At 39.9% G+C, this 24219-nt stretch overlaps 1 protein-coding gene and 1 long non-coding RNA gene across 2 annotated transcripts in view; one reads left to right on the top strand and one right to left on the bottom strand.

The window, feature by feature from the left end:
* Window positions 1-7173, top strand: part of LOC133267013 (ribonuclease H1-like) — a 236645-nt gene extending 229472 nt beyond the window's left edge. Inside the window, exon 2 of the mRNA XM_061448894.1 lies at window positions 6720-7173. Coding sequence (XP_061304878.1) covers window positions 6720-7043 — 324 coding nt within the window. The 3' untranslated portion in view covers window positions 7044-7173. The remainder of the gene's footprint in view (window positions 1-6719) is intronic.
* Window positions 7174-20772: 13599 nt separating this feature from the next.
* On the bottom strand, window positions 20773-23697 carry LOC133266376 (uncharacterized). Its single transcript, XR_009742351.1, has 2 exons — window positions 23530-23697; window positions 20773-20890 (listed from the first exon to the last, which is right to left on the bottom strand). It is a non-coding gene; the product is annotated as an uncharacterized LOC133266376 (long non-coding RNA).
* Between the last annotated feature and the right edge of the window lie 522 nt (window positions 23698-24219).

The raw sequence follows: 24219 nt of genomic DNA, 5'->3' as shown, positions 1-24219 counted from the left end.
ATATTGCCCTGAATTGCTAACAAAAAGCAGTATCGAACTGTAAACTAGTCACTCATTTCATGAGCGAGAAGGGATATAGAGCTATATAGGACATCCCAGAGTTATGCATGGCCTGTTTTGAAAAGCCCTGCTCTCAGTTACCACAGGCAGAATTTGTCACCATCATGCATTGGTAAGATCCATTACTGCCAGCAGAATTCAGGCACCTGCACATCTCCATTTAGACAAGCAGCTTTGGTATTTAAGTAAGGAGAAACCCAGGAGTCTTCCCATTGCTACACCCACAGCAGTCACCAGCACTTTGCAAACTGGGATTGATCTGAAGACTGCTGCTTCATGCAGAGTACAAGGTACTCTAGCCACAATCTTCCTAGAGGCCGTGTGAAATACCAGTAGCAACAAAATCAGACACAACTCATAGTCGTTTTAGATAGTAAAGTTTTATTGAACAGATTAAATGCCTGTTTGAAAAAGTAAATTTCGCCATCATTCCTCGCTTTGTTGTCACATTTATTACACATATGAACCAGTGTAGTGTCCTCAAAAAATACAAATTCTACACAGTGTCGTGTTGTATCAACCACTGAATAATTTAGAGTAAGAGTATGCATGAGGACTTATAATAAGGACAAGTTTATGAAACTTAATATTTATATTGCTGTTACAGGACAAAAAGGAAATGTCACAGTTATGATTGCTTAACTGCAATAGAAATTTCATTCAAGCAATCTGTCTGGATGTGTTGATCTTTTTAAAATATTTCTGCCAGATTCTACAGATATTTTACAATACTTTTTACAGTGACATATATTTTTAAAGATAAAAGTAATACTTTATATGAGTTAACGAACTTATAAAGTCTGGTATATCATAAGTCTCAAAACTGAAAAAGCATCCTGAAAGCACTTTATATACTTCACTTTCCTGAACGTATTTTTAGGTTTATTTAAATTTAAAGATGAGAAGTCTAGCTTTTAAAATATAGCTCATATGTTTGGTACATTGCATCATTCTTGCACATCCATGCATCTTTTCCCATCATCTTACAATTTTCATCATTAATTTGAGTGAAAATACAAGTCCACTCCTGTTACATTTATTATGAATAACTACTCTGTTGTGTAATTTTCCCTTATGCTACTTCTCTCCTTAGGAAGATGCTTAAAGAGGACGTTACTCTTAGAGTTTAGTCTGGAGACTTCAGCAGCTGGATATGGTGAGTTTACCCAGCAAATTACAAAAAAAGCTGTAATACATTGCACAGTATGACAAAGATACTAAACTCTGAAAGACCATTCAGCTTATAATTAAAACTATAAAGTTTTAACTTATAAAGCTTTAACTTTTAAGTGCCAGTGTTAATTGACACAACTATTAATGAGGTATGGATGTCAATTTCTCCTGCAAAGACTTGAAGATGTTGGATGTATTAACAAATATTTGTTATCTTCCGAGGTGGATTTCATCAGCTACACAAATTTGCTGACTATGGATGCTGGCTTCCTTAAGAACTGAGCATTCTCAAAAAGGCATTGACAGCAACCCAGGAAATCATCAAGAGATGAGATGCAATCCCTATAATTCACAAGAAGCTAAGGAAAACTATCAAAGGCATCTCTGTATTCCCCTGACCATTAGAAATGTTGTCTGTACAATCTGTTTTTTCAATATGTGTTCACAATGAACGTAAAGAAACACAGACTTACAGACTCACAGAAAACACATTCATTTCACTGTCCTTTTCAAAACTCATATTCACTCCAGAGAGACAAAAGAAGACCACTGTAAAAGCACATTTTTTCACCCCTAACAGATCCTGCTAAGTAAGACAATCAAGCATGGGCCTTACAGATAACTTCTGTCTGAGGAAAATAAGACACACCTGATATTTCCTGAAAAACCCGACCGCATTTCTTTATTACAGTTAATGGACTGCCAGAAAAAGAGATGCCTATATTAATTGCAACTTTCACATTGGGAATGTATCTAAGTGACTGAGACTATGTGGAAGATAAAGACAGATTCTTGCTAATACAATTTATTGAGTTACAGTCCCTGATTTTTACATCTGCTTCCCCATGAAAACTCCAATCTTGTGCTGTGGAGTCGACTGAAGCAAATGATTTCTTGCATGCCCTAGCATGGGCCCAATTTGCATTTAAACTTAACACAGTGATAAGGTGATGATGTTTGTTTATTTCTGCTTTGTATTATAACAAAACAGAGTAGAACATTTTGGAAATTATTTTCGATCTGAAGCCAAACAAATTCAAAATCTGACAGGCAATTATTTTTAGGGAAAAGAGTAAACAAAGAAACAGGAATGTGTCATACTTTGTTACACATCTTTAAGGACAATAATTTGCAGTATAATATGTTACTTAAAATCTTTCTTTGACTAAACCATTTTTTGTTCCCACTACTAGCTTAACTCCTGCTGAACTGGCTACTTTGCACAGGCTACTTCTTATGTATGAACAGAAATTCAGTCAGATACAAAAAGTCTTCTGGAAGATGTGTTTAATAACCCAGCAATATTTCACGGAGTTCCAAATCAGAGCCGATTATATTCTGTATCAGCACAGTTGCGCAGGCATACAGTGGATTCCAGAGGGCTAGTACATGAGATGGAATCTTGACACTGTTCTAGATACTGACTTCTCCAAGCAGATACACTATATTTTGTATTTCACCTGTCACAGGAAAGAGTTAAGATACATAAAAATGCAGATAAATCTTTCTTTCTTTCACATCAATGTATTAGAAGATAGTATAAGAATAAATACATTATTTATGTGACTGGCATTTCTCTGGGCTGAAATATACAACTTATTTTATGCTTTGTGTGAGGTTCATAAAACCAGATATTTCTATCATTTGTAAAACTAAGACTCTCTAAGCCCAAAAGTATAAACAGATTGGCCCAGGGTACCCTAAAAATGAGAGAGAATGATCATTCTAATAGCGTTGAGCATGTCTGGTGTAGTCAGATTTTCACAAAAACCTCTGCCATGCCACTAAGCAGTCAGAAGCAAAATGTGCCATCTGCTGCTACCACTTTTTTCTCATTGTTTCCAAAAGCTAAGAGAAATCTAGCCAAAACAATGAATTGTCCAAACTTAATAGAGTTTAAAAGTAACAAAAACCAGGCAGCCTGAGGCTGCAGAGTGTGTGTGCAGAAGAAGGGTCACATAAGAAATACATATTCAGGCTTGGGTGGCTTCCCATCAATAAACCAAACCTGTTGCCACTTTGCCATGGGTGTGTCAAGAGCACAGCATCTTCAGACATCTTTAGCCTATGTAAACAGAAGAAATAATGTAAAACAAACTTAACAGATTATGCCTTATTAGGTACACTGATCTCAGCAAGATTACATTTCAGTGTGCATTTTGGTGAAATGGTTACCATAGGGGCAGGGCTTAAGCGCTTTCTTCTCCAAATCTTGAAATTTGGAATGCCACCTTACAAAGCTTTGCTCAGGGGGATTTATTTTTTTTTAATATATGGATATATATATATTTTTAGCTATGAAAAAAAAACAAAACAGTTAAAAGAGAAATGTGGTATGAGAGAGGAAAAGAGTTATGACCAATTCAAAATCAGCCATCTTTAGACAACTGGATATTTTCTTTAAAGATACTCTTTTTCTTACCATAGAAAAAATTTTGATCGGGAGAATTCTTTAAGAGTTATAATTCTGGACTATTGCAGTTGGTGCTTGATGTCAATATAGCTGTACTGGATAAAATCTCAGGGCTCTGTCTTTCCAAATAGAAATACAGAAAATAATACAATTTGCTTTCTGCTTCCTTTTTCCTCAGCTGTGAAAACTACTTTTTCTTCAAACGTTATTGGTCAAATTCTGAAGTCAGCATGATTTCTAAGGTAGTGATAAACATAATTCAGTCCAGTGGGTTCCCACATAGGCAGCTCAGGCGGGTACTGTACTATAACTTTAGAAATTACTAAAAATGTGTGGGAGAAAAGGTAAAATTAATGAGACTAGATCATTTGACACAAGATTAGTTCCATGTAGCAAAGATTTATGGGACTACCTGCTGTTACATTTCAAAGGGGCGTCACTCAGAAGTTGCAGAAATGCTACTGCTGGTAGACAATCGCCTGTGCTTTTGGCATATCACAGCGTACTTCTTAACTGACTGCATTATAGCCCATGTACACATTCACATGAAGAAAGACTTGATTTCTGACAAGTGTTTTGATAAAGATTTTCACATGATAATGGTGAAAAAGTGTTTCCATCATTCCAGTTAACGGAAGCATCTTGGTTTAGACACTGGATCAGATAGCAGTTTGATTCATTCAAATGTCATTTTATCTCCAAATCAATTTCAAGTCAATGCAGTGATTAAATGCACTCATTACATATTCTCTTTTTCCAGACAGAAATGTTATGTCTTACTGCTAGAAATGTAGCTCCTTTCAGCATCTTCAGAAGCAACCTGGGGAGAAAATAATACAAGACATTTTTTTCCTTCACAGTTTGCTTAGGTATTTTAGGTGTGATGCTCAAGTGTTACTTATGACTGAGACTTTTTTCTATGTGTAGTGTTACGTACCACCACTGGCTGAACCCAGGACAGAGGTATAATTTAAATAACAATGGACCCAGAAGAAGAACAACACACCCAGTCAGTTGCCAGCACCTATAATAAATGCTCGGAGGAATGCAGAGATATTCAAGCCACTCCAGCCAATGAGCTGGCTTTATTTGGAGCTCGGCCCAGATGCCTCTATACAAACACCGGTAGCATGGGGAACAAACAAGAGGAATTCGAGATGTTTGCATGTCTATGGGGGTATGATATAATAGGCATCACAGAAACATGGTGGGATGGCTCCTATGACTGGAGTGTTGGAATGGAAGGTTAAAGGCTCTTTAGAAAAGACAGACCCGGCAGGCAGGGAGGGGGAGTTGCCCTTTATGTTAGGGATAGACTGGAGAGTATGGATCTCTGTACTGCAGGACAAGGGGTAACGGGTGAAAACTTAAACAGGGGAAGTTTAGATTGGATATAAGGAGGAAATTCTTTCCTGTTAGGGTGCTGAGGCACTGGAATGGGTTGCCAAGGGAGGTTGTGAATGCTCCATCCCTGGCAGTGTTCAAGGCCAGGTTGGATGAAGCCTTGGGTGAGATGGTTTAGTCTGAGGTGTCCCTGCCCATTGCAGGGGGTTTGGAACTTGATGATCTCAAGGTCCTTTCCAAAACTAACTGTTCTATGATTCTATGATCTTTGTTGGTGACATGGACAGTGGGATTGAGTGTACCCTCAGCAAGTTTGCAGATGACACCAAGCTGTGTGGTTCGGTTGATATGCTGGAGGGAAGGAATGCCATCCAGAGGGACCTTGACATGCTTGTGAGGTGGGCTGATGCCAACCTCATGAAGTTTAACCATGAGAAGTGCAAGGTCCTACACCTGGGTCAGAGCAATCCCAGGCACAGCTACAAGCTGGGCAGAGAAGAGATTCAGAGCAGCCCTACGGAGAAGGACTTGGGGGTGTTGGTTGATGAGAAAATGAACATGAGCAGGCAGTGTGCACTTGCAGCCCAGAAAGCCAACCGTATCCTGGGCTGCATCAAAAGGAGCGTGACCAGCAGGTCAAAGGAGGTGATCCTGCCCCTTTACTCTGCTCTTGTGAGACCTCACTTGCAGTATAGTGTGCAGTTTGGTGTCCTCAACATAAAAAGGACATGGAACTGTTGGAACAAGTCCAGAGAAGGGCAACGAGGATGATCAGGGGGCTGGAGAACCTCCCATATGAAGATAGGCTGAGAAAGCTGGGGCTATTCAGCCTGGAGAAGAGAAGGCTGCATGGAGACCTCATAGCAGCCTTCCAGTATCTGAAGGGGGCCTATAGGGATGCTAGGGAGGGACTCTTCATTAGAGACTATAGTGATAGGACAAGGGGTAACAGGTTAAAACTTAAACAGGGGAAGTTTAGATTGGATATAAGGAGGAAATTCTTTCCTGTTAGGGTGCTGAGGCACTGGAATGGGTTGCCAAGGGAGGTTGTGAATGCTCCATCCCTGGCAGTGTTCAAGGCCAGGTTGGACGAAGCCTTGGGTGGCATGATTTAGTGTGAGTATCCCTGCCCATGGCAGGGGGTTTGGAACTAGATGATCTTAAGGTCCTTTCGAACCCTAACTATTCTATGATTCTATGATTCTAAGGATGATTTCAAACTGGGCCCTGAGCAGCAACAAGCTCTTAAATTAAAAGAGAGATAGTTCCTGCAGTAACACTTGTACCAGTCCAGACTGGGCCAGATGTAAAAAATGTGCTCTACACTACAGCTGGGGAGAATGGTCCTACCTGGAGCCTCTGGCAGAAAGCTCCAGGGGAGACTCGAGGTCGACCCCTCGGCTTTTGGAGTCGGGGATGCAAAGGATCTGAGGCCCGCTATACCCCAACTGAGAAAGAGATACTGGCAGCCTATGAAGGGGTTCGAGCTGCTTCGGAAGTGATTGGCACTGAAGCACAGCTCCTCCTGGCATCCCGGTTGCCCGTGCTGGGCTGGATGTTCAAAGGCAGGGTCTCCTCTACACATCATGCAACTGATGCTACATGGAGTAAATGGGCTGCACTAATTACACAATGAACTCAAATAGGAAATCTCAGTCGTCCAGGCATTCTAGAAGTCATCATGGACTGGCCAGAGGGCAAAGATTTCGGAATGTCACCAGAGGAGGAGGTGGTGCGTGCTGAAGAGGCCCCACCATATAATAAACTGTCAGAAAGTGAAAAGCAGTATGCCTTGTTTACTGATGGGTCCTGCCGTATTGTGGGAAAGCATCGGAGATGGAAGGCAGCTGTATGGAGTCCTGGACGACAAGTTGCAGAAACTGCTGAAGGAGAGGGTGAATCGAGTCAGTTTGCCGAGGTGAAAGCCATCCAGCTGGCCCTGGACATTGCTGAGCGAGAAAAGTGGCCAGTACTTTACCTCTATACTGACTCATGGATGGTGGCAAATGCCCTGTGGGGGTGGTTGAAGCAATGGAAGCAGAGCAACTGGTAACGCAGAGGTAAACCCATCTGGGCTGCTGCACTGTGTAAAGATATTGCTGCCAGGGTGCAGAACCTGGTGGTGAAGGTACGTCATGTATATGCCCATGTACCCAAGAGTCAGGCCACTGAGGAACACCAGAACAACCAACAAGTGGATAAAGCGGCTAAGATTGAAGTGGCTCAGATGGACTTAGATTGGCAACATAAAGGTGAATTATTTTTGGCCCGGTGGGCCCATGACACTTCAGGCCATCAGGGCAGAGATGCAACATATAGACGGGCCCGTGACCGAGGGGTGGACTTAACAATGGACACTATTGCCCAGGTTATTCATGAGTGTGAAACATGTGCTGCAATTAAACAAGCCAAGCGGTTAAAGCCTCTTTGGTATGGAGGACGATGGTTGAAGTATAAATATGGGGAGGCCTGGCAGATTGACTATATCACACTCCCACCAACCCGCCAAGGCAAGCACCTTGTGCTTACCATGGTGGAAGCAACCACCGGGTGGCTGGAAACATACGCTGTGCCCCATGCCACTGCCCGGAACACTGCCCTGGGCCTTGAGAAACAGATTTTGTGGTGACACGGCAGACAATGGGACTCATTTCCGAAATAACCTTACAGACACTTGGGCCAAAGAGCATGGCATTAAGTGGGTATATCACATCCCCTACCATGCACCAGCCTCTGGGAAAATCGAACGGTACAATGGGCTGTTAAAAACTACACTGAAAGCAATGGGTGGGGGAACTTTCAAGCATTGGGATACACACTTACCAAAGGCCACCTGGTTGGTCAACACCAGAGGATCTGCCAACGGTTGGCCCAGCCCAGTCAGAACTTTTACATACTGTAGAGGGGGACAAAGTTCCTGTGGTGCACATAAAGAATTTGCTGGGGAAGACAGTCTGGGTTATTCCTGCTTCAGGTAAAGACAAACCCACTCGTGGGATTGCTTTTGCTCAGGGACCCAGGTATACTTGGTGGGTAATGTGGGAAGATGGGGAAGTCTGATATGTACCTCAAGGGGATTTGATTTTAGGAGAAAACAGCCAATGAACTCAATTGTATGCTGTTGCCTGCTATGTAGCACTCCTATAGCCCATCAACTAGATGCCTTCAGGTCACCAGTGATTGGTCCTGACTTCCTTCCGACCATCATCCCAACAGAGAATGAACTTTGACAAAACCAGACGAGCTCAGGAGTGACCAGAGGAGTTCCACAGTGTCATCAGCAGGCAACAATCCAACACTGCATGCAGCCTCCTGCTCTGAAAGACTGTTACAAGAGATAGAACCCGACATCATGGACCGGATGAACTCATCACCTTTATAGGGACTGGTCCATGCACTAAGGAATGATATCTCTCTCTTTGTGGGTGGGTGGATGTGTACATACATATATATATATATATATATATATATATATATGAGACAAGAGTGACGGTATATTGAAAAATATGGGTTCTGAGCATGACGTGAATGGTATGGAATAAGGGGTGGATACTGTCCTGGGTTCAGCAGTAGCAGTCATTTTTCTCCTTCTTAGAAGCTGGTGCAGTGCTGTGGTTTTGACTTTTGGCCTGGGAACAGCGCTGATAACACCAATGGTTTTAGTTGCTGTTCAGTAATGTTTACTCTGACCAAGGACTTTCTGAGTCTCATGCTTTGACAGGGAGAAGGGGAAGCCGGGAGGAAGCAGAGACAGGACACGTGACCCAAACTAACCAAAGAGGTATTCCATACCACAGCACATCATGCCCGGTATAGAAACTGGGGGCAGTTACCCAGAAGGGCTAGGTCGCTGCTCAGGTCAGGTTGGGTATTGGTCAGCGGGTGGTGAGTGGTTCTGTTCTCTCCCCTTGTTATTTCCCTTATCATTATTATTATTGGTGGTAGCAGTAGTGGTTTGTGTTATACCTTAGTTACTGGACTGTTCTTATCTCAACCCATGGGAGTTACATTCTTTCAATTCTCCCCATCCCTCCAGGAGCAGGGCAAGGAAGGGGGGGAGTGAGTGAGCGGCTGCTTGGTTCTGAGTTACTGGCTGACCTCAAACCATGACAACCTTGTTTGCTGACAATTTGAACATTCACAGTGATGATTCAGACATTCATCTGAACATCCTTCAGGAGGCAGAAAATCACAGGCGAGCACAGTTGCACAGAAGAGGGTTGCAAAAGCATCAGCCTGCAAAGGTGAGTCTCTGCCTGTCACACTTGTAGCAGCATATAATGGCACAGAGGTAATGGTGCTTAAAGTCATTTTGAGCTCTACAGCTAATGGGATTTGTCATAATACATTTCATCAGAAATTTCAGAATGTGATGCTGTTGTATTGACTGCATTTTAACCACTAAGGCCAAAGCAATGACTACAATACCACTGGTGAACCAGTTTCAATCAGCTGATCACAGGAAGCAAATTTCAGCATTTATTGGACATAATCCCGCTAGTTAATTTTAGCCATTAATTCCACACTCGCTATGCTACAAAGTGTGAAGTGTGTATTTCTTATTTTCAACAGACTGAAGATGTATGTTAGTGTATTTGGTTTATGTGGCAAGGTATTGGTAGTGGCGGGGGGTGTGCTACAAGAGTGGCTCCTCTGTGAAGCTGCCAGCAGCTTCCCCTACATTCGATATAGCCAACGCCATTTGATTCCACTAGCAAAGGCTGAACCCATCAGCGATGGTGGTAGTGTCTCTGGGATAACAGATTTAAGAAGGGGCAGAAAAGCACTACTATGAAACAGAACCCAGGAGAGGGTGAGTATATGTGAGAAAAAGGGCACTGCAGACACCAAGGTCAGCACAGAAAGAGGGCAAGAGGTGCTCCAAGTACCAGAGCAGAGATTCCCCTGCAGCCTGTGGTGGCAGGCTCCTGTGGCCCTGTGCAAGGGAAGCCTACGCTGGAGCAGGTTTGCTGGCAGGACTTTGTGACCCAGTGGGGACCCACACTGTAACAGTCTGTTCCTGAAGGGCTGCACCCTATGGAAGGGACCCGCACTTGCACAGTTCATGAAGAACTGCAGCCCGTGGGAAGGAGTCATGTTGGAGAAGTTCACATTGGAGAAGTTCATGGATGACTGTCTCCTGTGGCAGGGACTCCACGCTAGAGCAGGGGAAGGGTGTGAGAAGTCTTCCCCCTTAGGAAGAAGGAATAGCAGAGACAACGTGTGAATTGACCAGAACCATCATTCCCTGTCCTGCTGCACCACTGAGAGGGGAGGAGGTAGAGAAAATTAAGAGACAAGCCCAGGAAGAAGGGAGGCATGGTGTTTTTAATTTTGCTTTATTTCTTATTATCCTTCTCTGATTTGATTAGTAATAAATTAAACTAATTTCTCCCAGCCAAGCCTGTTTTGCCATGGTTGTAACTGGTGAATAACCTCTCCCTGTGCTTATCTAAACCCACAAGCCTTTCGGTATATTTTCTCTTCCCTGTTCAATTGCGTAGGAGAAGTGATAGAGCAGCTTTGGTGGGCACCTAGTGTCCAGCCAGGATCAACTCACCACAGTAAGTCAAATATTCACTGAGGTACTAATTCATTATGGTTTTTAAACCACTGGATTTCTTCATGACTCACCCATTTTATTTCCTGTTAATTTTGATTATTCAATTCATATTATATTATTTTTAATACACTGGAAGAATACCAGAGGTTTTTTATGGATTACCTGTTTTCTCAGGCATTGTAGCGCTTACTTCTGTGAGGAAAAACTGTGATGAACAAATAAAAATACTCATATCAGTAAGCCTGAAGTTTTATACCTCTCACGGAGTTCCAAAATCATTTTCGGTGTACAGTGAGAAGCATTTACAATGAAATGAGAGAATTTAAAAACGCAGTCTAAAGTGCTATAAAATAGGTCTCCTTCATTAAACAACATAAAGGACCTAAAATACAAAACAATTTTGAGAGCTCAGACTCCTGTTATGAAAGAGGCATGACAGGATGAGGAAAGAGAGACTGCCTGAAACACAGAAACATGTAACCTGTCCTATAGAACAGGTGAAGGGACATTGATTTTCACTTCCATGTGACCTAACTTATATGCAGTCTGAGACTGGCACCACTACTTAAGCACTACCAAAACATAACAGTAGTTTTATCACAAAATCATGTCTGGCTGGCTGCAGGCTACACTATTAAAGGGAATAAGAGGTGGTAGAAAAATAGATACTTCTCAATCATATATCCATGTTTACTTCTTAAAAACAGCAATTCTTTTCCAATAATTTGGAAAGATTTTTTGTTTCATTTTCAGATTGCGTTAACTGAGTGTCATTTCATTTTGTAAAAAAAACATTGAAGGACAAATGCCAGTTTCCATCTTGCTCCCATCACATGCATTAGTACAAGCAAAATTCAATTCCTTTATAGCTCAGAATATGTGGATCACTGAAAAATACTTAAAATGTCTGCATCACCAAACTGTTTAACTGGAAGTTAACAATCCAGTGAGCAAGGGATTTTCCACTAACAGCTTTTACCTGCAATGTCTGATTAACATTTTTGAGAAATCTATGCAATAAAGTTAGCGATTCTAAACAACTGAAATTGTTATGTGCCTGATATCCGAGATGTATCTAACCTTTTTTAGTGTACAATGAGCAGTTACCTCTATTTTTTTCAATTACAGTGCTTCCTTTAATCTATTTTCTCTAGCACGAAGATATGCTGTCTGTTCTTTAAGTGCTTCAAATCAATTAATTTAGCAAATCCTTGTTTTCATATGACTATCTAAAATTCTTATAGGAAATACTGTATTTTGGCACCATAAAAATCATGTGTTCCTAAGATTAAGCAAATGTTACGAGATAGCTTTAGTGCAACCGTAGCTTTAATGCTCACCACCCCACTTGAGCAGAAGCAAAAGGACTGTTATGTCTAAGTTCTCTTCTAAGATATACAGTTTTTCATTTAAGAAAACTTTTTTCTTCTATCCCAAGTTTAAAAAGATGTGTGTTGGTTAGATACCAGAATTTTATGAACATGAAGTAGAATAAAAAAAAAGTATAAGAAGAAAGAATGTGGTAAGGTAGAAGAGATACTTTAGATGAAGGAATAGACAGATGTCGAACAGTACCCTTGGCTTCTTAATTATGCAACGATACAGATGAGGGCATATTCAAGATAAGGCTGGACAGAGCTCTGAGCAACCTCACCTAGTTGAGGGTGTCCCTGCTTATTGCCTGAGGATTAGCCTAGATGATTTTTAATGGTCCATTCCAACTCAAACCGTTTTATAATTCTATGATTCTATATAAAATTGTATGATTGATAAACAATAATGTGGACCAACCCCATTGCAAATCTGATAAAGAAGAAGGGTATTACCTTACCTAGGTTGGAAATGAAAGTCAGTATTTTAGGTTAGTCAATGTTTTAGGTTACCCAAAGAAGTGGTTAATGCTCCACCCCTGGCAGTGTTCAAAGACAGGTTAGGTGGAGCCCTGGGTGACATTTTCTAGGATGAAATGTCCCTGCCCATGGCAGAGGGGTTGGAACTAGGTGATCTTAAGGTCCTTTCGAACCCTAACTGTTCTTATGATTCTGTGATTTTCTCCTCTTTGATGCTTTCTACTCTTGTATTCATGGCCTTTTCTTTTGTAATTCATATTTCTAACAGACCAGAGTTCAAGCAATTAAAACTATTAAAATAAGTCTTGTGGGTCAGGTTCCCTGTAAATGTTTAATGATTTTCCCAAACCTCTTTTTTCCTGTGATGCTCTAGGCCATTCGTAGACCCATCATTAGTGAACTTCCTGAGCGATAACCATAAAGTATTCTTCTCCATTTTGAGACTTTATTAATATCTTGAGAGAAGAATAGAGCCTTTAGTTAATCGGTTGTGTTTTGGTTTTGGGAGAGAGGAACTAATGAAAAAATGTTAAGGTCTGGTGCAAGATTTTTTGTAAAACCCAAACAGCAGAGGAGCAAAGGGCAGGAGGGGTTGTCATCTGTAGCACTGACACATGACAGATTGACATTACACATATACTTGATACTTCAGGCCTGATTGATAGGCTTCTTTGCTTACTGCTATATGTTCAAAGGGGACACAGATGGGTTTCAGCTGGGATATGTGACAATCACTAAGTGGTCTCAACTCTCAGTTATTAAAGTGTCCCAAATAATACTGGTGTCATCTCACTGCTGTTTATAATCAGTCTTTTTCAGCATTAAACCAACCAGATTAATTTTTTAATAAGACAACCAACCTGGAAAAGAGATTGGCTAATGTAAATAACTTTATAATGCTATTCAGGTCAGAACCACCTCAAATTTAAGGCTATAAATACTCACCCTTTCCTTTCTCTTTTATTGCACCAGTGGGAGAATTTCAGTTATACCAAGAAACCAATCCTTTATTTTAGAAAAGAAATGCTGATAACAGTGGAAGCATAGCCTCCTGCTGCTAGCAATATGGGGAAATCAAGGATTTGCTGGAGGAAAGGAAGCATGCTTTAAAAATGCACAGTTCAGGAGACTGAAGTTTCCAGTTTATTTCCTTGTGAAACTACAGAAAAACTGAAGTTGTAAGAGATCACTTCAACAAAAACGCCCTACAAAGCAGAAGAGGCCACCTCCTGGAAGTGTCATTTCTTTTCTCATGTCTGTACAGCACAAGAACCATGTGTATTTTAGCATTATCCTAGCATTGCTTCTTGAAAACAGCTGCTTTTCTCCTTGGACCCACATAGATCTGCATAAGTTCCTGAAGTTAAGTCTGCACAGAATTAGGTATTTGTTAACCCTCATTACTGCTGCTGGCACTATTAATGGCATATTTCCATTAGTGACTGTTGTGCTTCCTTCCATGAGCTTACATTCACAATTAAACTGGAAATATCTATTAATTTTTCACAAGGAACTAAAAATGATAATTGGATTTTATTAAAATAAATCAGTGACAGCTTTTAATGCAAATGCATGGGTAACATCAAAGACACTGAAGAGCTGCTGAAAGAAATAATAATAAAAGAGTGGATCAGTCTCACAAGTTTCAGCTGGCAACTTTTCCCCAGCCAGAGGGCCTGTTCTATTAAAACATGGCAAGTACTTAGCAGAAAAAGAATAAAGAGAATTTTCAAGAAGTGATTGCCAGATCAATACCACAAGAAGTTACTGAGTTTGATAAAGAAATGAGACATCAAGTGTGGAGGGATTACACAGTTCACTGTCCTCTGTAATTATCAGAGAGGACAAAACATGCTACAGGGGGATACAAACCAGGGTAGCTTGCAGGCAGAGGAGTGCTGCGGTTGCAGTTTAACGTTCAGATCCTCACGTTATACCCAGAGTAAGATATCCTAATATCCCACATGATGAACAGAAAAGTCTACAAAATAATGAAAGGAAGGATAAAGGAGATAAAATATCAAAAAGCTGCAGGTAAAGACCAAGCCCCCAGAGAGATGTTAAACATCTCTGATGATGAGCTTATCATACAAGACTCACGAATATAAGCCAATGCCAGCTGACATTTACTGGTATTTACATGCTTTACTGAGCTTTCTGATCTCAGAATCCAAAATCTAATTCTTTGCACACTTTGTGTCTTTCATCTTTTCTTATTTTTCTTCTCTCTATTTCTCTTTTCTAGTGATTCCCATTCTACCCAGTAACTAATCCATTTTATAAACCTGCATAAAGTATAGATAAGTACTTAAAGAAGAATAAAAGAGAAAACAGAATAAAAGAGAAAACAAAATAAAAAAGACGTGGATATTGTGCACTTTGATTTCAGAAAGGCTTTTGACATTACCTCTCATAAGATTCCTGTAAAGAAGTTGATGGTGCATGCTCAGGACCACCAAAGGCTGCCACTTTTGGAAAGCCAGATGAATGGTCAGGTTCAGAGAGAAGGTGTTTGGTAATCAGTGTCACAAATTCTAGTTGGAGCGAAGTAACCAGCAGTGTGCCCCATGAGTCAGTACTGGGTCCAGTCCTATTCAATTAATGATATAAAGGATGGGGAAGAGTTTATCCTCAGCAAAAACACAAGGGATAAAAACATCAGGACGAGCAAGCTTTACAAGAAGTTCAGATTAGGGACAGTGAGGAGAACTGAAAACTAGCTGAATTATTTGTCTTAAAGGGTTGGGATCACAAGCACAAAATCTACCTGGAGGCCAGTTACTAGTGGTGTACCCTGGGGATCAATACTGAGCCAATAACTGATTCACAAATTACCTGAATGATGGGGCAGAATGTACCCTCAGCAACTGCGCAGATGACACAAAACTAGGAGGAGTGGCTGATGTGCCCGTAAGTAATGTTGCCATTCAGAGGGACCTCAACATGGTGGTGAAATGGGGTGACAGGAAACTCATGAAGTCCAACAAAGGGAAACACCGAGTCCTGCACCTGGTTAGGAGTAACCTCATACACCAGGACAGGTTGGGTGCTGACCAGCAGCAGTGGGTCCTTCCTGATCATGCGCTGACCACCAGTCAGTGTTGCACACTTTCAACAAAGAAGGCAAGAAATGTCCTTAGCTCCAGTAGGAATAATATTCCCAGCAGATCGAGGGAGGTAACCTTCCTCTCTACTCAGCTCTGACAAGACAGCATTGGGAGTGCTGAATCCAGTTCTAGGCTCCCCAGTCCAAGACAGACATGGACATATTGGAGAGAGTCTAGTGAAGTGCCACAAAAATTATTAAGAGAAGGCCCCAGTGTTCTTACCTGTATGTGTATATATAAATGCGTGCACATATATATATAAAAAGTGTGTGTGCGTGTATATATATATATGTGATGGGAGGGAATGAAGAAGAGGAATTCAGACTCTTCTTGGGTGTGCCCAGTGACAGGACAATGGCCATAAATACATACAGAAAATTCCTTTTAGACATAACAAAAAGCTTTTTCACCATGAGGGTTTTGGAGCGTTGGCACACCTTAGTCAGAAAGGTTGTGAAGTCTTCATCCTTGGAGATATTCAAAACCCAAAACCCAGGCAAAGCCCTTAGTAAATACCTTTAGTTAATCCTGCTTTGAGCAAAAACGTTGGACTAGACCATACCCAAAGTCTCTTCCAACCTCAGTGATTCTGTGACTCAAAAGATAAACACTGAATACTGATTTTCAGAACTAGGAAATTTTCATGTGATGTAAAGCACAAAGAGATGAAGGTGACTTCCACATTGCTCTTACTTACATAATACTCATAAATATTTGCTTTGATAAACTATTTTAAAACTCAGGATTACCTATTTATACTGTGTTGCAACTACTCTTGTTTTAGCCCATCAATACCGTTTTTCAATTTTCAGTTTGTTTAGAACTTCAGAAGCAGAGAACTTTCTGCTTATTTCAGACCTGCTCAGATAAGTATATATCACTATTACCAGGGAACTCTATGAAAATAAAGAAATAGTCCTGTGGCTAAAAAGAGATTGTATGTTTTTTCCAACAAACACCCTTATAAGCTTGCCCTGCAGTTAAACTGCTATAGCAAACAGTAATAGTCTATTCACATCTATTATAAAAGGAGTATCACCTGCGGTTTTATTGACTGTCAGAAAACAGGTCTTATTTTGTGAAACAATAAAAATCAAATATAGTGTAAAATCCCCCAAGGTTGTAGCCTGTAACCTTGTAACATCAGAAATGACAGCAGTCAGCTTTTCTTTTTTTTTTTTGCCTTTTTTATTTCATACTCCAAAAAAATAGGGATTATATTCCAGAGCAGGGAGTGTTGCACCCGTCAACATACTATCATCCAGAGATACAGCAAAGGTATCAGAAAGTGCCTTCAATTTGTGTCTTTTCTGGATAAAAAGTCATGAGATACTTTTCAGAGGTAAAATATCTGTTAGGAGGGCAGTGACTTTCAGCTGTGCCTCACAGCATGTCTGCTGCAGGAAATACAAGAATAAACTCTGTGGTCTTAGAAAAGAGGCAGCTTCTTCCAGCCAGGTCCTTTTCCTCAGCACTTGGAAAAGGAGCTGTCCATGGACTATGTGGGATAATGCATATATTAGGTACCTATATCCAGTTTCAGCGACTGCATCATTCTTCACTTTTTGGGCAGAGGCCAAACTCACACTGAGATCATGCTCTTCAGGAATGTTTTCCACCAATGTCTTCATTAAGACAACTTTAAAAATGTGCTACCCACCTTTGCCTTCAAACTCCAGTTTTCACTGAAGGGAAATTCATGTGGATAGGCTGCATAGAGATGGGCCTTTCTATCAGCCTTTCTAGGTATCCTTACTCAGTTGCCTGATGTGAATCTCTGAAAGTCTTTTTCAATGTTTAAAGAGAAGAAATCACAGAATAAATCTTAGGCTGCACCAATACACAAGCATGTGAACCAGAATATATTTGTCAGCTTTTTTTGTTGAAGATATTTTCACCTGAGAAACAAAGGATGTTGAAAGATTTTCAAATATAGCCTGTACTCAGACATCTAAGTGGCCTAATATTTCACACTAAGTACTTGGTAGCTCCATTCATTTCAACTCTCAACTTTACATGCATGCTGAAGTTACATAAAAGCTCCCTAAAATTCTGAAGTAAACAACATGCAGTAAGGCACATTAGTAGATCATTTTCTGGTATCATACATAGCCATGCTTCAAGGACCTTTTGAAAATAGGAAATTGCATGCATCATGTAAGAAAGGAAGTTACATTAGAAAAAAATGGGTTGTATTTACTTTGCTGATCTACTGCTTTGTGTTTTTAAAGAGACTGAGAATCTTATCAGTAAAGGAAGGGTTACTTAAAAAAGGAATGCCAACTCAGAATCAAATATTTAACAAATAGCTAACTTGATTTGTTAACAAATAATGTACCTGAAGTTAGACTAACACTGACATTTGGAATAGGCTTCACAGACTTCACACTGCTGATTGGAAGATAGGAATTTGTACATGAAAACATACACACAAAACATTCCTAGGCTTCACCAAACACAGGTGAAGGAACAACAGGGGAATAAAAATTCAGACTCTCCATATGCTTTTCTTCAGTGTCCATTCTGGAACAGGAATAAGCCTGCTTTTCCCTCATTCAATACAGTGTTGGACTCAGAACATTTTAAGATGCAGTAGAAGTTTGAATTAACAGTTTAAATATGGGTTGATGATTTAAACACGTAGTCAAGGTCACTTAGATAGTCCAAAAATGCCCATCAGGAGCCCTTGTGTGCTTTTCAGAACAGGCATGTTCCACTGCAGGCCTCCTGTCAAGCCCCAGTAAGAGCTGCAAGGGACCTTGGCCAGGAAACCAAATGAACATAACTTGAAGACACATTCACTTGATTCAAGCTGTGGGTAAAGAAGGCTATTCAATTTCAGGTCTGTCCAATTATCAGTTTGGGTATTCTTTTTCAGCCCAGTATGAGCTCAGATTTGAGTCTCAGCCAAGTAAATAGCTGCCTCAAAGAGCAGCAGAACAAGGTATCTTCATTAAAACTTAGCTAGATAGTTTGAGTGCTTGGCAAGAAAAGAAATGAAAGCAGGGAAAGTAAATGAGGAGCTCAGTCTAAGAGCTCACTTTCATCTAGCCAATGTAATGTAAATCTTTTCTATTGTGCACTTTAAGATGTAAATTGGATTCAAGTTGATGTCCACCTGTCTTGAACCAGCAGGGATATCTTCCTGCCTCTATCAAAGCATCTTTCTGCCAATTATTGCTTGCTGTGACAGTTGGAGATTTTTCATGTATGTGCAGACAAACTCATTAATATTAGCTCTTTCACCTTCTGATTCCAAGAAAAAATGTAATTTTGGAAACTATCAGGACTCAAGTGATCTGTATCATCTAATTGCAACCTAAAAGATCTAGATGATTATGAGAAAGAAGGCTTATTTTCTTGGTATTTTCTATTTTTAAAAATGTGCTATTTTTAACAGGAGAAACAATTATGTTAATACAGAAAGATGCTTTTATTGTTTACTCACTGGAAACAGACAGATAGCTCACTATTCATTAAAGCAGATTTTATTTAATAGCAGCAAGCTGAGATTTCCTGATTCATTTAAGTAAGTTCTCTGCCACTCCACAGAAAAATAGACATTCATTAGAAAAACTTTACAGAGCTCACATACTAGAATTCATTGCATCATTAAAAAAAGTTCAGATCAAGTTGCTGCAATCCCTGAGTTGTTTAAAAACCCAAACTTTCATTTCAGTGACCACAAAACAAATGATAAAACTACCATTTGTTTAACAGTGAGAAGGAAAAAAAGGAAACTTTTTCCTTTTTTCTTTTGTCTTTTTCTTGTGGGCCTAAGGAATTTTGAAGCAGTTCGGCTTTAAAAGTTGCACTTATTTTTCATTTCTCCACAGGTTAAATTATTCTTTTGAAAAATCTTGGTATGAGCAACATTCATGCCAATTTTTGGCTAATGTTCTGTGTCTGACTCAATCACTAGGGATGGGCACAAGACACAACTTTGGCTACCAAGGTCTCAGAAACAGTTTTCCAATGTGTTTAGGTAGACACATTGGGTGCATGTGCAATACGTGTATGACGTAATAGTTATATTTATGATTAATTTAAGCTGTTACCTTAGTTTTTTCCCTCAGTAGCAATGAACGCATTGCCTGATATATTGATTTGCTATAGATTATGTGTAAATTTTTTAAGTGCTCACCACCTCTGAAAAAATTCCAGAGAGACCACAAGTAAAAACCACCCTTTGAATTCTTTCAGGAGAAAATATATGTCTGAAAACTGTTGACAGGCAGGAAAGGGTGCAAGTATTAAGGAAAACCTGAGGGAGTTGTTGGTCCTTGTAAGCATGAAAGTTAAAGAGGAACGGTTTTCAGGGTCTAGAATGCCTCTCTCTGGGTTTACACCACGATGAGTGGTACATACATGTTTATTTAAGGAGAGAAGTGATTTAGAAAACCTCAGAAAGTACAGCACTTCCTCCTTATTTAATTTGGCCTTGCAATTCAAATAGTGCAATATGATACCCCCAAAATATTTGGAAACAGCAGACAACACGCAAAACATACTTGTCAGAAAAACATGTAGAGTGATCTTTCTACCCTCTTTATATTTGAGTTGCTTGCACCCATGTTTTTTTTACATTGTTTAGGTTTGGGGTGTTGGGGGTTTGGTTTCAGGACATGTTTTTCTCTCTCAAAACATAAAAAATGGCTGCCAGATCACTAGAAATTACTATTGTAGATAAATTTTTGTGAAGATGAAAAGTTACCAATAATGACGTTGACAAGCATATTGGCACATTTCAAGTTCCCGGCACATCTTGGCAGCCACCATGTGCCCCCTTGTCATAGCACCTCGACTTTGCTCCTTAGAGTATTTTTGTAGTTTCTTTCTCACCATGGACTTCCACTGGATCATGAAATAAAAGGTTCTCTGCAAAACATTAAGAATAATGGAAGGAAGCCCTGGTGGCTCAGGAAGAGTCACCGTGAGATGTGCCTCTCCACAGAGAAGCAGTACCACCCACAGGCTAGCATACCTGGAGCTGGGAGCCAGGCTCAGAAGAATCAAAAGCACTGGCAGACCACTGTAGGGGAGCAAGCAAACAGAAAACAAAACAGGCGTGATCCAGGAACCACCACTTTTCCATCTCTAAGGATCTGGACAGCCTAGTTTCTTGGACAGTATTATCAACTACATCGTCAACTGCATCATGCTCATGTGGAGGCCATACCCAGGGCAGGACTATTCTGTAAATGAACTCATTCACTGTGTGACAGGGACTTACTAGGAGCCATCATAACATGGACAGATACACAGTATCTTATACAGTAGAAGTTAGATAATTTGAAAGTAGTTAAGATGTGAAACAGGCATTTTTCCTTATGTATCATATTTGTTCTCGGATTCATGACCTTTCCTTGAAAAATATGTGCTAAATAAAGAAAATGAAATTAAATCTAACTGAACTAAGCCTTTCCTTCTACACTAACAAAACAGTTACACAGCTCATCTGCAGTTATATACTGTACTATCTGCATTAGACTCCCCCCAATGACCATATGATATTATTTTTAGTTATATAAACTCTGGTACTTACGTCTTCTTTCACTCAGACAGAATGGAAAAGTAAATCCTAATCCTCTATAAAAGGGAGATCAAATTAAAAGGGTTAATTTGAAGACAGGGTAGAGACACTCAAGATTAAAGAACAATCACAAACACCTTCAATATAGAAGTCATTTGAAACCATCCTCCAGAAAGGCTGAGTGGGAAGCTCTAGGGCAGAAGATTAGAGATCAAAGAAAATTCTCCTGAGTACCATCGCACAGTGCTCCAGATCCAGCAAATCACTGAAGCATATATTAGATATAGTAGAGGAACTGTAAATTTTAACCAAGGACCAAGCTTTTATAAAGCAAGGAGAAATCATTAAAAGCTTTTGTTTGTAAGACAGGTATTGGCATAGAAAACTTAAAAACATTCTTACAAAACAGATTATAATTCTGTTTCTCTCTCCATACTTTCCATGTCTTTCGGAGGCCATCTACTCTAAGCTTTGCAACATGGCAGTATACAGTTATTTTCAAAGCAGAGCAAAGCTAGATCTCTACAGCAGAACAAAAAAAAGACAAAAATGTGTTAATCTCTAAAGTCTTTAAATATATATACATATATGTATGTCTTTAGTGTATATGTATGCATATGTATATATAAATGTACATACATACAAAGGTATAGTTATATCCAGTTATGATATGGCTATATAGATATGTGTCTATAAAATGATAAAAAATTATAAAACAAAGAGAACAATTAAATATTTTACCAGTATATTCTGCACCTCACAGAAACAGAAACTGCAAAACATCTTCATGTACAAATGCTACACGCTGACAAAACAAGCTTGAGAGAGGGGGCTCAGCTAGGACAAGAGCCCAACATACATAAGTGCTCCTCACGGCAACAAGTTACATTCATGCTGCTGCTACCAGAGCAACCTGATCATCTGTATGTCACAGACATTAGGAAGGGTTTGTTGTTTTTTTTTTTAATTAAATCCTACAAAGGGATAAAGAATGCAGCCATAGAATCTTTCACAGTAACACAGCTGAGATGCTCTGCCTCTTCCTGTGCTTTTTCTGCTAGTGTGCAGAGAATACAGGGTAAAATCTTCTTGCCAGAAACAGTCAGACCATTTTAAAACACCAGTCTATTTATGCTTGTTTCTTTCAGTTTTCATATTTTCTTCTTTCACAGCAAGTAGTCCTAAGGGATTTGGTAGAATATGCACATCCTCCTAAAGGATGATAATGCTGCTGTGAGGCAACTACGTGACTGTTTTATATCCTACAGTATAGACAGTCTTATTCTGTGGACATTTTTAGCTTAGTTTTCACAATGAGGGTGTTAGATTTGCTCTTTGCTGCTGCAAACTTGAGATTTTTGACCCAGTAGTAGTTTGGAGCATGTAAAGCTTTTGCCGAGAACAAACAGAGGATCATGGAGGGTGCAAGGATTACAGTCCATAAATGCCATAAGTGTTCTGAGTGCAGTTTACTGATGGTTAGACAGGACTTCCCCCTTGTAAACTGCACTAGGGCTACTGAGCAACCTAATTGCCACTAAGAATAAAACAATATTCCTTGTCAGTACCCACTGCTTTTGCGAGCACAAAGTAAACTTGAAATGAAGGTCAAGTCATTAATAATGTTTCCAAGTCAAATTTGTGCAATGGCTGCAAAGCAGCTTGAGCCAAGGCATTTTAGGAATGTCTGAAGATCACTACTGGAGCAAGCAGAATTTCGTTTTTCACTCTTCTTTTTAATCCCAGGGATCCCAGGGACCCCAAGGATCCCGAGCAAAAGTCCTCAAAAAGCCCTTCATTAGCTGTTCTGCTGACATGCAGAATAAGTTTGGATTTTGATTGGTTCTCAAAGTTCTTTATTTTAATCCTTTCTGATATTTTGCCTAATAAATGATTGATAAGAAAAATGATCCTTTTAAGGCCAGTCACTGTTGCTTCTTACCTTTCTTCAAAAACTTCCAGTAATATGCTATCATTTTTTTTATTTATCCCACTTACTCAAGCATGCTACCAAACTTATCTATGTAAGGGGGTGTGGGGGGGTCTATATGTTTTGAGAAGTATATACTGTTGGACCAGTGCTGACAACTACAAAATGCATACAGAAAGCCATGCAGTAGTAGGATGTAGTGAAAAAGTGGTGTAGTGTCCAAATGGTTAAGGCATTGGGTTTTTAAGGTGACAGCTGAAAAATACATACACAGAAAACTGCAGGATACTTTTCCCAAAAAGTGAAGGGCTGAGTCAGTCATGAAAGGATCTGAGGATCTGGCATTAGGGACCCTCAGGTCTTTGAAACCATAAGATTAGACCACTGTGTCGCTCTTTGGAGCAGAAAAGAGACTAAATAGTGAAGCAACCATTCCAAGCACCAGCACATCTTTGCCTAGAAAAGGAAAACATATCAACCCACTGAGTAAAATTTCTCTGAATAAAAATGAAGAAATATTTTAAAAGTAAAAAAGGCAATCGTAGCGTAGACTTACATAATTTGGAGTGGAAGAATCCTCCCGAGGTTTCCTGGTCCTTCCCTCAGCCAAAACAGGTCCAAACTCAGAGAGAAACTGAGATGCTCAGGGTCTTGGTCATAAGCAGCCTTGTTCAATTACAACAGATTTCAGTAGTGTAAAGAAGATTACTGTGAAAGATCATATTTTCCTTTTCAACAATTTCATTTTCAGCAATGTAACTGAAGGAATTTCTCGTGCTGAAATCATTTCTGATTGAGAACAATTTGGGAGTACATTGGCTGCATGGCAGAACTACAGAAAACAAGCAACAGGAGGATTGCTATCATCGTATTGCTGTAGCACCTTTTGATATATTTCATGGGACATCCCAAGCACAATCATAGTATAAAAACTTAATTCCTGTCCCACAGAGCCTAACATCTGCACATTAGATGAGATACAGCAGATAAGGATGGACAGATTAGGGAAACAACAGTGAGACAGAGTAGTGGCATCATGACAGGCAAGAATCACAGCAAACTGGGAGTTTGTCCTGTTGTTGATCTTTTCTTTTTTTGGTAGATATCAGTGCATCTTCAACTTTTTACAAGAGATTTGAGCAAGGACAGTGATTTGCACAGGTTTATAAAGTTCCCTTCTTACCGGCATCCCAGCAAGGTTTTTCTTTCAAGGACTCTAGAAATATTTGAAGGATATAATCTCTTT

This window comes from Pezoporus flaviventris, unplaced genomic scaffold, assembly GCF_033815535.1.
Source record: "Pezoporus flaviventris isolate CSIRO_AGI_PZ_B2104156 unplaced genomic scaffold, CSIRO_AGI_Pfla_v1 ptg000007l, whole genome shotgun sequence".
Lineage (NCBI taxonomy): Eukaryota > Metazoa > Chordata > Aves > Psittaciformes > Psittacidae > Pezoporus > Pezoporus flaviventris.
Note: the sequence above shows the minus strand (reverse complement) of the source record. Positions and strands in the feature narration are given on the sequence as shown.